The 16298-nt window shown below is 41.1% G+C and overlaps 1 protein-coding gene across 1 annotated transcript in view; it reads right to left on the minus strand.

The window, feature by feature from the left end:
* The window catches only part of LOC138625008 (collagen alpha-1(II) chain), a 107935-nt gene that overhangs the window by 74984 nt on the left and 16653 nt on the right, over positions 1–16298 (minus strand). The window contains exon 2 of the mRNA XM_069705643.1: positions 47–194. Within this exon, the coding sequence (XP_069561744.1) occupies positions 47–194 (148 nt within the window). The remainder of the gene's footprint in view (positions 1–46; positions 195–16298) is intronic.

A 16298-nucleotide genomic window follows, 5' to 3' on the forward strand; every position in this document is an offset into this window, starting at 1 on the left:
CTGTAGTAAGATGGTAGTAAAACAAGAGGTGTATAAGACAGCATACCCATCAGTAAAGAGCTGTCTCAGAGGCAGAGCCAAGGTGGAGTACTGTCCAACCTGGAGGATGGGACACCTGCTGTCCCCCACAGTCATGGAGGCGTTACTGCTGTTGGACAGCTGAAGAGAAAGCTCCTGCAGAATGTTCACCTCATCTATAAAGAGAGAGGTAAAGAAAAATTGACATCACCACACACAAATCATCTGAGCCACACAACCCACTCCACCCCCCCCCCCCCCCCCCCACACACACACACACACGTCTACTCCATGGTGCCACAAACTGTTTGTTACCTGTGAGCTGCAACTTAAACTCCATTTTTAAGTGCCTATTTATTTTTACATGTTGGCGAATTAGCTATTAACAGTTTCTTTCTGCAGTTCAGTGACTATTAATACAACTGTCATGGAGTAGTTTCATACTGAACAAAACTCAAACCAGTGTTAATTTTCACACAACTTCTAGAGTAATTAAGAGTGGTTTTTTTCTGATTTCAATGGACATTGGATTTTCAATGGACACCGGAAAGTGTCTAGAAACTAGACTTACATGTTGCATGTTTGCATGCTTTTAAATATTTGACCGATATGACTTGGAGGAGTACAAATGTTGTTGCAAATTGTGCCGATGGGTGCATTAAGTAAAGGTCAAAGAGTCTTAACTCTTCCCATGTGTCACAGCCAACGTTACAGCTCTGACTGGTCACCATGTTGATCTGCAGGCCAAATCAACAGGCAGTAGACAATTTCTCATTGTTTTTAGTTCAGTGGAATGCACGTGTCTCTTTAAAGAAGCAGTGTGTAGAACTCAGTGGCATCAAGCAGTGAGGTTGCAGCCAGCTGTTCAAAGAGCCCTCTCTAGAGCTAGTGTTTGGTGTGTGCCTTTTGGGCTACTGTGGCAATGCAGCATGGCACACTGTGGAAAAGGACCTGCTCCCTAAATATAAAAGGGTTGAAGTTAATGAAAACACTTAGTTATACATAGTAATGAAAACATAATTATGAATATGATATTCCACTTCTCTCAATTGATGCCTTTAAATCCTACACACTAAACATTTAAACTTAAATTGTACGTTTACTTGCAAAGTAAGAATGTCCCCCATACAAAACCACACCCGTAACAAAATGAAGAATATGTCCTGCACAGAACTCCGACCTCAACCACATCCAACATCTTTAGGATGAAATGCAATTGAAGGCTGTTTCATATTCAAGTGTCCCGAAATGTTGGGCCCTGTATTAAATGTATTTAACAATGTTTCATAATTGGGGGACCCATCTGCAGGAACCAAACCAAATCATTCAGTCTGCTGGCACTAAGGAAATACCTGAAAATGCTGTGAATACACCACGCACTAAAAAGCGGAAAACCACTTACGGTGCCGTTAGTTGCCTTTCAGAGCTGCAAAGGGCCGCTAAAAATTCCATCCTGTTTTTGTGTGTGATTTTTTTTCTTCTTTGTGACCCACAGTTCCAGACGTTGTTTCACCCCTCACCCACTGGCTTACTGTATTTCCTGTCATTACACGTACGTTATAGGAGAGTCTTTTGTTTCTACCCCATGCGAGCAGGTACAGTGCCATTCGTCATGTCTTGCCCACAGGTGGGTTTGATGATTACCCTGCGCCTGAACAACTCCTTCCTGAGGATTATGAACACAGCTCTTCATCATCTTTGGAGAAAGTGAGTCACTGTTCCCCAAAAACAATAAAAATAAAAGACTGGTATTGTTGCATGCTAATCACACTCTCGCTGAGATCAAAGGCGGATCAAAGGTGCATTTAAGAAAGTTGCAAGAAAAAAAATTGTCCGTGTGATCTACATGAGCAGCAGGGTGCCTAACGATTACAATGTCAGCACTTCTATAAAAAACTTCTGGGGTTTAACCACTACAGTATGAACATGTTTCAGACTGCCGCGGGACTTTTTCCAAATATATAAGGTTGCTGAAGCAGGTTAAACCCCACTCCTCTCAAGCATTTTATGAATGAATCCATGTCTGTCAGCCTCTTTAGAGACCCATCGGCACTCGTTTTTACATTCGTCCTGACAGCAGAGCCAGACAAACCACTGGTCTATGAAGTGCTGTGTAGTCACACTCTGCTGCCCTGAGGAATTGCACAAGGGGAACGTATCTGGTGTCGCACAAAACATTCCAACATACCAACCCTCCTAAATACTCAAAGATATATGAGCAAGAAATTAAAGGAAAGAAATTATCTGAATAATGGCTAGGTATGTGCTTTAATTAACAGTCATGAGGGATGTAAAGTATATTTCTACAGCATGAGGGTGATGAATTCTACTTAACAATGGGGTAATATGATTTTAGGGGCTAAATATGCCGATCATGGCTGCAGGTGCTCGTGTTAAAGGGGCCAATTTTACACATAAAGCCTCATCATAAGGAGTGCCACTCAAACTGTAAATGTTTTCTGTGGCTCCCAAGTTTGAAAAATAAGACTGATGATGTCATCAAGTCAAGCAGGATGTACTGAAAGTTGCTGGAGTTTGAGAGTAAGAAGATGCAGCAGTTTAAAGCTCCAGCGTGAAGGTATCAGCAGAGTGAAAGTGAGAGGCGTCAGATTATAATACCTGTTTGGGACACCTGGATGTTACTGGTTAACTGCTGAGAGAGTGACTGACTGCGAGGCTGGGAACACACCGGCTGCACGCGTGTGCGTTTACCTCAAGACGCACTTCTCAGCTGCAGCTTCTTGCGTGTGTGTAACCACACCGGTGCACGCCAGTGTGTACTTGCTGGACGGTTCCCAGCTAAAATATACAAGGGAGCGATCTGTGATCACATTTGTACTGTGTAATCATAGCAGAAACACAGTGTAGACTCCAATTATATCATGACGGTACTCGACCAGGTGAGGGGTGGGGATTTCTTTGCTGCACTCTCTCTCTGTGTCTCTCCTCTGTGTCGGTGTGAGTACTTGTGTGTGTCTGTGTCTCACTTCGGAGCGAGGGTAAATAGAAAACACCTGCCTGCTTTTTGGTTACAACTCATCCCTTGTCGGACCTCAAAACTTCTATATTAATGGCCATTATCAAAGAGAAACTCATTGATTCAATGGTAGGACCTGCAGCTGCAGCACCGCTGCTGACACGCAGCCAGTGTGACTTCAGTAGTCTGCCTAAACTGACATGATTCTTGTCACAGATTTTATATAACAATATTTGACCCTGAAGTACAAAATGTTACACTGTCTAAAAGGATATTTTATTGATTAAGAAGCAAGTCTAGGTCCTAGATGGAGCCTGTTAAAGTAGCAAACCACTCAGTCCAATGAGAAATGCACAAGCCCTTTTTCACTCCCTTTTGTTTGTGATGCTCAAGTCATATGTCCACCCTGAATACAGCCCACTGTCCAACCTTTTATGTGGAAGAAAACACTGAGCATTGATTTTGTCATATGACTACAAGACCAAAGAAACCCTGCGGTTGGCCTGGGTATGCATCACTCAGAAAAGAGTCAGCCAATCAGAAGAGAGGGACATTGATATCAACGCACCATAAAGACACAGATACAAGACAGCGTGCTCCTGGTAGAGCTCCAGAGAGAAGCTTAAGAGAGGAGATGTGAAACAACATTGAGATGTTTCTTGGGATTTAAAACCACAAAAATATCTTATTATGAATATAAAGACAGCAATAAAAAAAAAAATTAAAGGTATTGGCCCTATAATGAAATGCAGAGCTGCAAATGGTGATTTTTTTTTTTTTTTTTTTCTTTTTCATAAATGTTTAATTATTTTTGGACTGATTAACAATCAATCTATAAAATTAAAGTGAAACATGGTAAACACAAGTTCCCAGGGCTTAATGTTTGGTCTTCAAATTGCTTATTCAGTCTGACCAACAGGCCAGAAGTCAAAGATCTAAAGCAAAATAAAGTACCAAAATACCACATGAATTCTTCAATTAATGCAGTAAAGAGTGCAATTACACATTATACAACTGTATGTTGTGTGAAAACAATGACCTCCAGGCTGAAATATCCATTGAAATAGATTCAGATTGTTTTATAAATGTCTGTAATATAACCAGAATAAAATTGTCCCTTTTCAGAAATGTATGTTTAGTTATGCAACGAATATACATTCTGTGTCATTAATAAGAACATATCCTGTTTTATTTTGACCCACAATGATATAAGCTTTAAACAATTTACAAATCGTAATGAACCATAATAACAACATTAACATCAACAATCCGCAAATCGCCTATCACTTAGTGGGGCACTGCTGATGCTAAAATACAGTGGTGTGAAAAAGTTTTTGCCCCCTTCCTGATTTCTTATTTTTTTGCATGTTTGTCACACTTAAATGTTTCACATCGTCAAAGATAACACAAGTAAACACAAAATGCAGTTTTTAAATGAAGGTTTTTATTATTAAGGGAGAAAAAAAAAATCCAAACCCACATGGCCCTGTGTGAAAAAGTGTTTGCCCCCTAAACCTAATAACTGGTTGGGCCACCGTTAGCAGCAACAACTGCAATCAAGCGTTTGTGATAACTTGCAATGAGTCTTTTCCAGCTGTGGAGGAATGTTGGCCGACTCATCTTTACAGAGTTGTTGTAATTCAGCCACATTGGAGGGTTTTCCAGCACCGACCGCCTTTTTAAAGTCATGCCACAGCATCTCAATAGGATTCAAGTCGGGACTTTGACTAGGCCACTCCAAAGTCTTCATTTTGGTTTTCTTCAGCCATTCACAGGTGGACTTGCTGGTGTGTTTTGGATCATTGTCCTGCTGCAGAACTCAAGTTGGCTTCAGCTTGAGGTCACGAACAGACGGCCGAACGTTCTCCTTCAGGATTTTTGGTAAACAGTAGAATTCATGGTTCCATTTATCACAGCAAGTCTTCCAGGTCTTGAAGCAGCAAAACAGCCCCAGACCATCACACTACCACCACCATATTTTACTGTTGGTATGATGTTTTTGTTCTGAAATGCGGTGTTACTTTTACGCCAGATGTAATGGGACACACACCTTCCAAAAAAGTTCAACTTTTGTCTCGTCAGTCCACAGAGTATTTTCCCAAAAGTCTCGGGGATCATCAAGATGTTTTCTGGCAAAAATGAGATGAGCCTTAATGTTCTTTTTGCTCAGCGGTGGTTTTGGTCTTGGAACTCTGCCATGCAGCCATTTTTGCCAAGTCTCTTTCTTCTGGTGGAGTCATGAACACTGACCTTAACTGAGGCAAGTGAGGCCTGCGGTTCTTTGGATGTTGTTGTGGGGTCTTTTGTGACGTCTCGGATGAGTTGTCGCTGCCCTCTTGGAGTAATGTTGGTAGGCTGGCCACTCCTGGAAAGGTTCACCACTGTTCCATGTTTTCTCCATTTGTGGATAATGGCTCTCACTGTGGTTCGCTGGAGTCCCAAAGCTTTAGAAATGGCTTTAGAACATTTTCCAGACTGATAGATCTCAATTACTTTATTTCTCATTTGTTCCTGAATTTCTTTGGATCTTGGCATGATGTCTAGCTTTTGAGGAAGGAAAATTGGAAATCAGGAAGGGGCAAACACTTTTTCACACAACTGTATCTAAATGAGCAGTAATTTATAGCCTAAAGGGACTGAAAAGTGTTCTCACACACTTCCTGATCTAATACTCTGATGGTCTTTATTCAGCTCCACTTGTGTGGGAGTGTTCATGAAAGAACAATTCATGTGCCAACATTGTGCCCTCAAGGAAAGTCCAGGAACATACTCATGTGCCTTTTTTCCCCCAAACACTGTAATCAAAGGATCAAGCCATTACGGTGGGGAAGGGGTGAGGAGGGGGGCTGACAGTCACGCCTGTTCTGTTTCCTGTAAAAGTAAAGCAGATGTCTGAGTCCTGCAAATGTGTGAACAGTAAGTAAAGGACTTTTAGGGTTAACTCACATTTTAGTTTTAGTTTTAGTTTAGTTTAGTGTCTGTGTCTGTGTGGTGTATTGAAATAACAAACGTTTTCAACTTAAAAGTATAAGTGACCAAACTGCTTTGAAATTGTAGGTTAAGTAAACGAGTACTAAATAGTTTGTGCCAGCTGCTCAGCATTTGTTTTGAATTAAAATGAACTGAATTTGTTACAAAAATGTGATAAAACTGAAGGTACATCCCTACAGGGGGTTTTAAGTTAATTTGGTTGATTAGGCCTCTGCTTAACATAATGTTGGGTGGCGCTAAACTATACCAGACCGTACCAATGTTATTGGTATATGATTTGTCAGGCATGTGTTTTTTTATACTGTTTATGAGGCCGTTGGTACATGTGGTAATATGTTTACTTGTTGAACAAGCCATCGTTTAAAGTTGACATAATGTCCAAACCAAGTGGTGTGACTGTCTTTTCAAACCTGTTCCAACTACTTTGGACTTGTTTGCCAAAAACTATCACTTGTATCCTTTTAAAAGTTGCGGTTTCAGCGCCCTGAATGCGGCAGGAAAGAATTTTGCTAGTCTGTCATGCAGCAGATGATACACAGATAATGAAAACTTTCGAAAGTCCATTAAAGTCACAGGATTGGATTTTCCCATGAAGGGCTGGCAGGTTAGAAGAAGCAGTTGGTTACAGTATGTGTCATGGAGCCTTAAAGAACAACTATAGTTGGTCGGATGGTTAAAAAAAACACCACCTCTATGAAGTGTGGCCATTCAGAGCCGCTATGAACACGCTTGACTTCCATAAAGTAGTTGACTGGTCAATTATCCAAAGGAGCTCACTATGAGCCTGGCCCCAGGCCTCACCTGTAGCTGCAGTTGTAACAACAGCAAGGCAGGGGCAAGTGGACATTCCAGGCCAGGACAATGTTGTTATGGGACAATGGGAGGAACCACTGAACTTATAGTTAAGAATACTATTTCATGAAATACATACCTTCAACCTTCATGTAGAGACCTAATGTATCTGTGAGGTGTGTTCATGGAGCAGGGGGAAGCTATAACCTGTGTGGGTAAGTATTAAAAGTTTTGTCGTTTGATCAACACCAGTGATTGTACTTCCCACATTTCTGTGAACACAGGGTGGTGCGCATTTGTGATTTCACCATTGACCTGAAACTTGAACAGAGAGCTTAAATTTTGTGTAAATGTTTTGGGAAACAAAAAGAGTGATCCATATTCGATAGGTAAGAGCGGTGGGGAGAGCCAATTGTATTGTTGCCGGCGAGAACCCCAAGTGCCATTGCACAACATTTAGATCATTTGAGTTGAATGTTTTGCATCAGACGCTTCAGGTTACAGGTGACCTCAGTGTTGACAGTCTGACCCTCAGGAACAAATTTACGGGGCACAACCCTGCAAATGTCAAAGAAAACCATTGGCTTAGTTGCACCGTGACCTGATGCTACTTCTTCTGTCTTGGACAGCGATGAACTGCACCTCTTGGAACACTGAAAACACTTCGCCTGGCTCATCGCTAGTTTGCTGTAGGCTTTCTGGAGAATTTCAAGTTTCAGGATCATGGTTAATTTGCAACAATGTGCACATACCAGAAGTCAGAAAAAAATAAGTATAACACAGGTGCAAATATTTATGAAGCAAAGTAACTTGTAATACTGACTCACAATGCTCCATGTGCATCACTGTCCTGCACTCTGCTCTGTTCATGGCCAACATGAACAGTCTCTCAACGTTTTGACTGCACCTCATATTTGTTAGAGAATAAACACGTATGTTCCGCAGTCCAAGCCATCACTTAAATCAGATTGTAAAGCCTGTAATAATAATAACAATAATAATAATAATATCCCCACATGTTGCATGAGTGAGCCAAAGACAAACCCACCAAAACGTCAGCACAAACACTATACGGTGAAGCAGGAAAAAAAAAGTTCTGAAGATTAGAAACGCAGACAACAGCTGTGTATGATCTTCTTTAAACGCCCCCAGTCACAGTAAAGTATTTTTTGTTAGCATGCCATGTTGTGATCATCTCTATGAATCTCCTCATTCGCCTTCTGATGAGTGGACGTAAAAATCTGTGTAATAAAAGAAAACCTTCAAGATAATCCACCATTGTCATGCAAAACAATACAACAGCTTCAGGAGAGACATCCAGACCGATAGTAAAAACATCACATTAATTCTTTATTTACTCTACTTCAATAGCCACTACAACAGTTATTTGTCAGACACACTTTGATTTACTTGAAAACACTGTGATAGTTCAGTGCTGACAATGGATGTGTAACAATGAATAAAAGCCAGTTTTGGATAACACTATGTTCACAACTTTTCCCTCATTGATGGCTGTACAGAAACGTACATACTTGTACTTTAAACACAATGCAGAGTTTATAATCTGAGAAAACGAAGAAAAAAAAAACCTGGCAGGATGATCATATCTAAATCATCACTCTGGAAATGATTTGTGAGCCACACATGGTTCTCATGCATTCTGCATCTTTTTATGAAGCTGCATAAGTTGAGCCATGCATCGATTTCTCCACATGTCAGCAACTGTGACCAAGTGTTGATAAATCTGAGACTGACTACTAAATGGTTGCTATCTTACATGATATCTTACAGGCTCCAATGTGTTTGGAAAGAATTGACAAGTTTGTATTTGTGTTTCACATGAAAACAGCAAAATAGTAAAGAACAAGACCCATCTACTTTTGTTCTTCTTCAGCTGCACAATTATTAAAGGTTATTTCATACTTGTGCTGTAAGGGGCCTCAATATAGCGACGTGCCTGAACATGCTTCTCTCTCTACAAGTAAGACATTTTTGTTATTTTTCTACTTGAACAGATTTGGGGTATAATGAAATGATTAGTGGAGTTATTACACACACATAGTTATGGTGTATTAATGTGGATGTATATTATTTATGTCTGCTACTCCCAAAAAAGGAGAAAATCAACAATCAGCGTGTAATCTGGCTGTGTTGCTGCATATGTATTTGTTCCTTGTTTTCCAGAGTGAAAAACCTCAAACATTCAAATATTCTCATTCCAGAGGGATGATGCTACAGCGTGAACATGAAGAGAACAAGAACAGATTTTTCTTTGGATGTGACTTTTGAATTGTGGAGTAAATAGAGGCCAAAAAGGGAAGGCGTACACTTTGCCACAGTCCAAAGTCGTAATCCCGAAGTGTGGACACACGTCTCTTGATTGTACTAATTTTTTGGCTCAGACATCAGTGGAGCATACAAGGAGCTTATGAACTTTATGACAGGCTGTTACTGTTGGTACCAAAGCTCTCGTCCACTGTGAGCCAACAACAGAGAGCGACATGAGGCCAGAATAAAGCCGGTCTACTGTATGCCTACTCTGTTTTTGTAACTCTAGACAATTGCAGCAATTAACAGGCTTGGCTGACGCCCAGTCGTGTACATGATCGGTGTGAAAGCAGAGAAAACTGGCTCACTCACCATTTTACACGGGTCACAACTGACAAATAACTTCTGGGCTTTATATCAATTCATGTGTTATGTTTAGGTGTTAGGTGCTTTGTATTGCACAATATTTTACAGTAAAAATACAGATCTGTTTATTTAGATGGCTTGCTCTTTCTGAATTTATAATTAACAGACAAGCAAGTGATTAATATTCCTGTTCATTATTCATCATTATTTAAAGTAATAATCTTAAAGATTTTCATTTAAATAGATATCTATTGAGTCACAATCTATGGCTGAATGGCCACTTGAGGCTGTCTCCAATAATGACTCAGTCCCCATACACCCCAATGTTAAAAATGCCATATTTTACAGAGGAAACACACGTTTAATGCCTTGAAAAAAACAAACACATTTGGTCTCAATAGATACAGTCATTTCCACGTGCACAGGGAATTTTAGGGGGGGTGAATTTTTATACAACTGACCTGCTTAAAATACATTAAGGCAGTTGTCCACAATTAACGACAGAGCTGCTTTGAGTGACAGGTGGAGACTGTCGCACCTGGTGAACAGGTTTCACCAGTCGGGCTTCATTTGGCTAGCCTCCTCTCCACCCATGCACCACCTCTTTGGTAATTTTTGGATTAGCCTGGAGTAAGGCTGAGTCAGGCACTGCTAAGATGGCCATGACCTGGAACTGAGCATCAAAACCATTTTCATGAAACCCGTGGGTGAAGTCACAGAGGCTGCGTTCATTTTTTACATACAGTGTGTGGTTTCAACAGAGAGGGTGGGCGGAGCTAACGCAACAGGCTTTGTCTTATAATTGTAATCAACTTCCCATTGACTGATGTTGCACAGGTGACAGTGTTTGGATATCTGGCAAGTAAAGTCCAAAAACACTGCAATTGCTGTTTATCACCACAGGTGCCACCAAAGAGAACGAAATAGAGACTATTAAGACGTAAAACGAATGTACGTGTATTATATCATGTTTCATTATCATACCCACGGTTTGTAAAATCAACATGAAACATGGCAGCCATAGAGGAGATTTGTATGAGTTTAAAACATTTGAAAGATACAGCAGTGTCACAACAAGTTGTTAAAATAAAACAATGCTATAAGTGAGTAGTAATGTGCAGCAATCCATGTGCATTATCAAGATTAACATACAAAGACAGAGGGGATGTTTTTGTAAAGTTTGCAAAACCATGTAGGCTGCAGTGACATATCCAGCCTACTCTATTTTCTCTGGCATGCAATGGTTATATAAACAGGCCTACTCTTTATTATGTCTTGGTCATCTTAGTGAGATTAGCCTTAGCTTTGTAACAGCTGAAGCGGCACTCCGATTGCTAAACAACTACAAGGCTGCAACATCTACATGCTAAGCAGCTATCTAAAAATAATGCAAACTCACATTTTGACAGAAAGGCCTTTGTTTGATATCCACTTTTTTAATTCACAAACCTGAGTGCCAAAGCCTCAGTCAGTAGCACTATAGTTATGGAGGTAAAACAGCTGTACATGTGGGGGTGCTGAGGGTCACTGAAATGGGACACAAACATAGAACGTTCCCTGGCTGAAGGTTGAAACTTTCTCTACAGCACATTGACTTTGTGAGCGGATCAGTTTGGGCCCATTTCTTTCTTGTACCCAAACAAGCACGTTTCTATTATTATATATATATATATTATATACTACCATTTTACACATCGTGCACTGTGGCAAACGCCCAGACACACGGAATGAACAGAGATATGTAAACTATGTAGCTCACCTGCTGTCTGTCACCTGCCAAGCATTACACAACAGACAACGTTAGCAACAAGCTAGTCAAGAAGTTGAGCATTGAGCAGATAAAGAGTCAGATCTTTTTTCTCAGATGTTGATGGAGATCAGATCCAGAAAATCCTCAGGAGCATCAAGGAATTTCTCCTGGCTGTGTACAAGGGCACGTTTGCAATCAGAAGGCATTACAACTTCATAAGGAGACAATATGTCCGGCTTGTGTCTGTCAGCTTGTTGTATTTCCCACCCGTGTGATCACAAAAGTCATTTCAGATGCAGCTTTAGTCACATATTGTTCTTCAATGTGAGGATTGATCATTTCTGCGAGTCATTTCAAAGTAGTATTCTTTTGTCCCTGAACAACCATTGGTTAATGGTTACCGGTAGCCATGGCGATAACTAGAGGGACATGATAAGACACCCCCCCTTCAATCTAAATCAAACCCTCCCAGTCTGGATGACTTCCAGCAGCCGTAATCAGGGGAAGTAGAGCCGGCTGCCACATTGTCCTGCGGTGGGATCACATTACTCTAATAGCCTGGGACGGACCAACAGATAGCTCTATTACTCTGCTTGTACAATTACTGGCCTCTGTTGTGGTGGAGGGGTCAGCCCAAATAGGCAGAAGATTAAAGACTTCCACCTGCGCTGGTGGAAAAACAAAGGGGGGAATCACCGGGCCAGATAAGTAGGAAATGGGAGATGGAAAGTTGGAGCGAATACAGGAAACATAAGAAACTCTGGTGTTCCTAAACATCTCAATCAGTCAGTCATCAGCAGAGCTTTGAGTGATGAGCACACCTACTGCCACGCAAAGCTTTTACTGAGCTGCGGATTGTGAAATGCTCACAGATGCAGCACCCATAATGGAAACACCTTCTGTTAGTAGAGCCAGAGACTGCTGACTTCATGAGGACTGGCTATCAGAGAGAAAGAGGTCTGATGTTGGGATCTTATTACAAGACTCGTCTTTTACAGATATAGTGAGCCTACATATTCTGTGTTTGTGTGAAGACAGCCTTGTTAAGGGGCTTACAGCCCAAAAGAGGACACAGAGGGAGTTAAGTGGACTGAATGGCTATAACAGCCGTGCTTTTAGCCTGGACGTAACGAGGCCCAGAAACGGGTTTAAAACACAGTAGGTATGGGCTCTTGTCTTAAAAGACCTACAATATTTCCTCATGTGGAAAAAGTCAGACATGTGTGCACTCTGGAGGAATGGGTGGGGGTTTACGGTGTCTCCAGGCTTGTGTTTAAGAGCAATGATGTTAAAAAGGTACAGCTAGTGGAACCAGAGGGATCTGGACACAGAATGAAGTAAAAGACATTCAGCATGCACATTATAATTCATTCTTTATAACCTGAAACAGTCCATTCTGATCAGGTCTGGTTTTACTCGTCTACTCCAAATGAATCATAGGCTAGGATTATATTCCTTCAGTATTCTATTTTTGTTTGTTTTCAAGGCCAAATAAATTGTAAAGCACCGTTGTACCTCGTCAGATGTACATGTAAGCCGCAGGACCAGTTCTTTCTGTCTCTGTGTTCGGAGCGGTTATCCAGAGCAGCTACTCACTCAGTCCTGGAGGGCTGAGACACAAGTAAATACTTCCTGTGCCGTTTATCTCTCTCGCTTAACTGCCGTTGTAATCCCTTCAAGAGGGCCTTAAGAACACCGGATCCAGTCATCAGCAAACTAAATTAAACATTATGATGGCATCAGTTAGATGACAGGAAGAGTCCTTTGGAGAGTCTGACTGCTCCCAGTAGCATCACATCTGCAGGTTCCAGTGTATCCTCTACTGCACAGTCACAAAGAGGTGCTTTTTTTTTCATGAGTGGTTTAGAGCAACAGAAATTAAATTTCATTGACCTACATTGTCTGAGAGTTATCCCAGAACCTCAGCATGACTAGACATTACGATAGGAATAGGTTTTTTTGTGCTCTGGATGAACTCACTGAATAGAAGTTTACTACTCATATAATGATTAGTATTATAAGTCATTTGTATAAAACAACCAAAAACCAACAAGGTGAGAAATCTTTAAAATTTACAGATGAAATTATAAACAAATAAAATATTAAATCCATCACAAACCAGTGTGGCTAAATTGGATGAGACTAATAAAATCTTCACAGGCTTTTGCCCCATTGAGCTTTTTTGCTTTCCCCTCCTGGAATAAATAGCGGTGTAGGTAATCCCAAATTATTTTGTTTTGTAAATAGAAACATTTACAACAGACATCAATCCTTATTGGAGTGTGCCAGACCCATATATTCATGCAGTCAATTTGGGTCTGGTAATACCAGGCAAAGTCCACACTCGCCCCAGACTGATTCTAGACTCGTGTGAGCAGACACCGAAGGATGTGGATGGAGTGATGAACCACCCCCTGGGTCAAAATCCCTGCTGGATTGAATGGCACCAATGATATGGTTCCAGTCCTGCAGAGTTTGAAGGTATTTGTGTACATCAAAATAGTGCAGTGGATGTGAAGAATGACAAATATTCTTCTCAATTTACACCACAAGACTGGAAAACAAACACCTGACTCCTGCTGATCTCAAGAAACACTGACAGGAATGTCAGTAAGTATATATTCAAACCAAATTCCATGAACAATTAGATTATTTTTTCCTTTCCTTAATTTCCTGGCAGGTCCTGAACTTGAGACGTTAAACAGTCAAATGAGAGAGCTCCGGCAGTGTAACATTAGCGTCTCATGTTTAGTGACTGACGTTAGGCCAGAGGGTGGGAGAGACATAGTCTGACTGTGGGGAATTCAGGCCATTAATCAGAGCTTTGTTCCACTGTTTGACACACGCCCCCCTGAGCAGAATGACCTGCAGGTCACTGAAGGTTGAGGTCAATGTTGGTGGACAACCAAAGAGATCTAAGAGTTAATGCCGATGTAGGTGGACATACAACAACACGGCAGGTATTCTTGCTCTTATGTCCCATTCTAAAACCAAAGATAGTATTTTTAAATCCAATATCTGTCACATCTATCGGATGTAGTCAGGCCATAAGATCGCCTCGTCAATGTAGATGTGTGTTCCAGTTTTGAGAAACCATTAGTGGCCTACTCTGTGTGTACCAATCAGGACAGAGACTTTTAACGCGGGTTTGAAATAGCTAGTAATAGTGACTCAAAATATGAAACCCTCATGTTAAAAGCCACAGTGAACACTTTCTGCATTGAGATTTAGAGCTTTTGTCAAAGTCTGCATGTTTTCACAGATGTGAACCTGACAGTTTGCTTTGCATGAGAAATGTTTCATTTCTCACCAAGCGGATGCACAATGCACGTCCAGCTCTGGGAACGGGCTACGTCCCCGCACCCCACCTATGGGGCCTGCACAGCCCATGAAAGAGGTGAAGGGGTCTTTACAGACAAACTCCAAGTACATCTGGAGAAGTTGACTTTACAGACAGCCAGTCTCTTAAACTGGACTCTGACCAGGCACATAAACAACACCTGCGGTAATGGACTGGCCCGTGTCCTGCAGGCAAGGTGAACCGTTGTTTCACCATGTCATGCCAGGTATTTAGTGAGATTTACTCTCAGGCTTTAGCTTCAGAGCCATAAAAATGTAGGACTATGATGGAATTATTTGTGATTACATGCTTATTAACACTATTATAACACCATTGCTTCTTCTTTGGTATGTTCTGACCTCCGTTTTGCAATTCCAAGAACCGCGCAGCCAGATGAGGAATGTGTCGGCTCAACCTGCAAACACTTGGGGTGGGGGACTTTGTGGTACATGTGTCTTACATACCAGTTAGAAAAATAAAGCTGCAGAGGGTGGGGAGGGCAGAACAGCCTGTAAATTAGCATTTTACATGAGATGAGGAAAGCAGAGACGGGGCTTTTGGGTGGCCGAGGGAGTCGGTGAGTCTGGTAATGAGCCTGCTGGAACACTGGAAAAGAAACACATCTCCACTGGAGTGGAAATGCAAAGATGGTGTGTGTTGGACAGTGGACAAGCCACCAGATCCCAGCACCCACTGAGAAATAGGAAAAAAACTATTTTCCAAGGAAAAGAGGCCAATATTTCTACAGAAAACATAAATATGATAAACACTCCCTCAATACCCTGAAATTAAATTTGTATTTACAGCACCATTAAGTTTGTTGATGTATTTTCATGAATGTTGTTGTCACTTGTGGATCGCTTAGCCCTGAGCAACAGTAGAAAAACACATTATCGTTTCCAAATTACATAACTGATACTTTTTATGTTTCATGTTTCACTGTCAGCCTGTTGCTATGTAAGCAACCTGATTCATGGGGCTTTCTCTTCAAGCTGGAACACAAGTGTTTTCAGGCTGACAAATTAAATGGGATCCAGGACTATCAGTGTATGGGAACAGCACCATAGCACTGGCACAGTGCCAGAGTGCTGCTGCTGTCACCTCTGTACAAACAGGGTTACACGTCTGCTCTGCTGCGTCTGTCTTCATGTGGCAAATGCTCCAGACTCAAGATAAACATTGTGTGATATAGACTTGTTCTGTGTCAAATACTCATGATTCTGCTGTCAGACGATATCACAGTATTGTACATGTCAGAGATTGTTACATAAGATTACAACCATGTTAAATGTGAAGCAACATGCCATCTTAGAGTGTGATTCAAAAAGTTTCTCTCAGTCCGAAGGTCGTAGAGCTTCTTTTTCACTTGATGTTTTCAGAAACATGACTCTGGGGATGGAAATGTCAGGAAGTCAGTCCATCACTTTGGACCAGACTGAAATATGTCAACAACTCTTAGATAAATGACTATGAAACACATCAACCAGCTGGTCAAAGTGAAGTATTTCAACATCTGCTGGATGGATTGGCACAGAAATTTGCAAAGACATACATAGTTGCCAAAGAATGAATCCTAATGACTTTGATGAGCCCCCGGTTTGTCCTCTCTCACCACCACAGGGCTCGCCATTGTGATTTCCAGTGAAATGTCTCGACGACAAATGGGTGAATTGATATGATGATAATAATTATGTTCCCATTGGTTTAAACTGTATTTCTTGGTAAGTGCTAATTACAGATAGTATATAAAGATGAAAGAAATTGATGAAAGTGAAGTCAAAATATCCCAGATACTG

This window comes from Brachyistius frenatus, unplaced genomic scaffold (genome assembly GCF_029030835.1).
Source record: "Brachyistius frenatus isolate BFR_SWC_R1_liver_20210118 unplaced genomic scaffold, ASM2903083v1 Contig_3, whole genome shotgun sequence".
NCBI lineage: Eukaryota > Metazoa > Chordata > Actinopteri > Embiotocidae > Brachyistius > Brachyistius frenatus.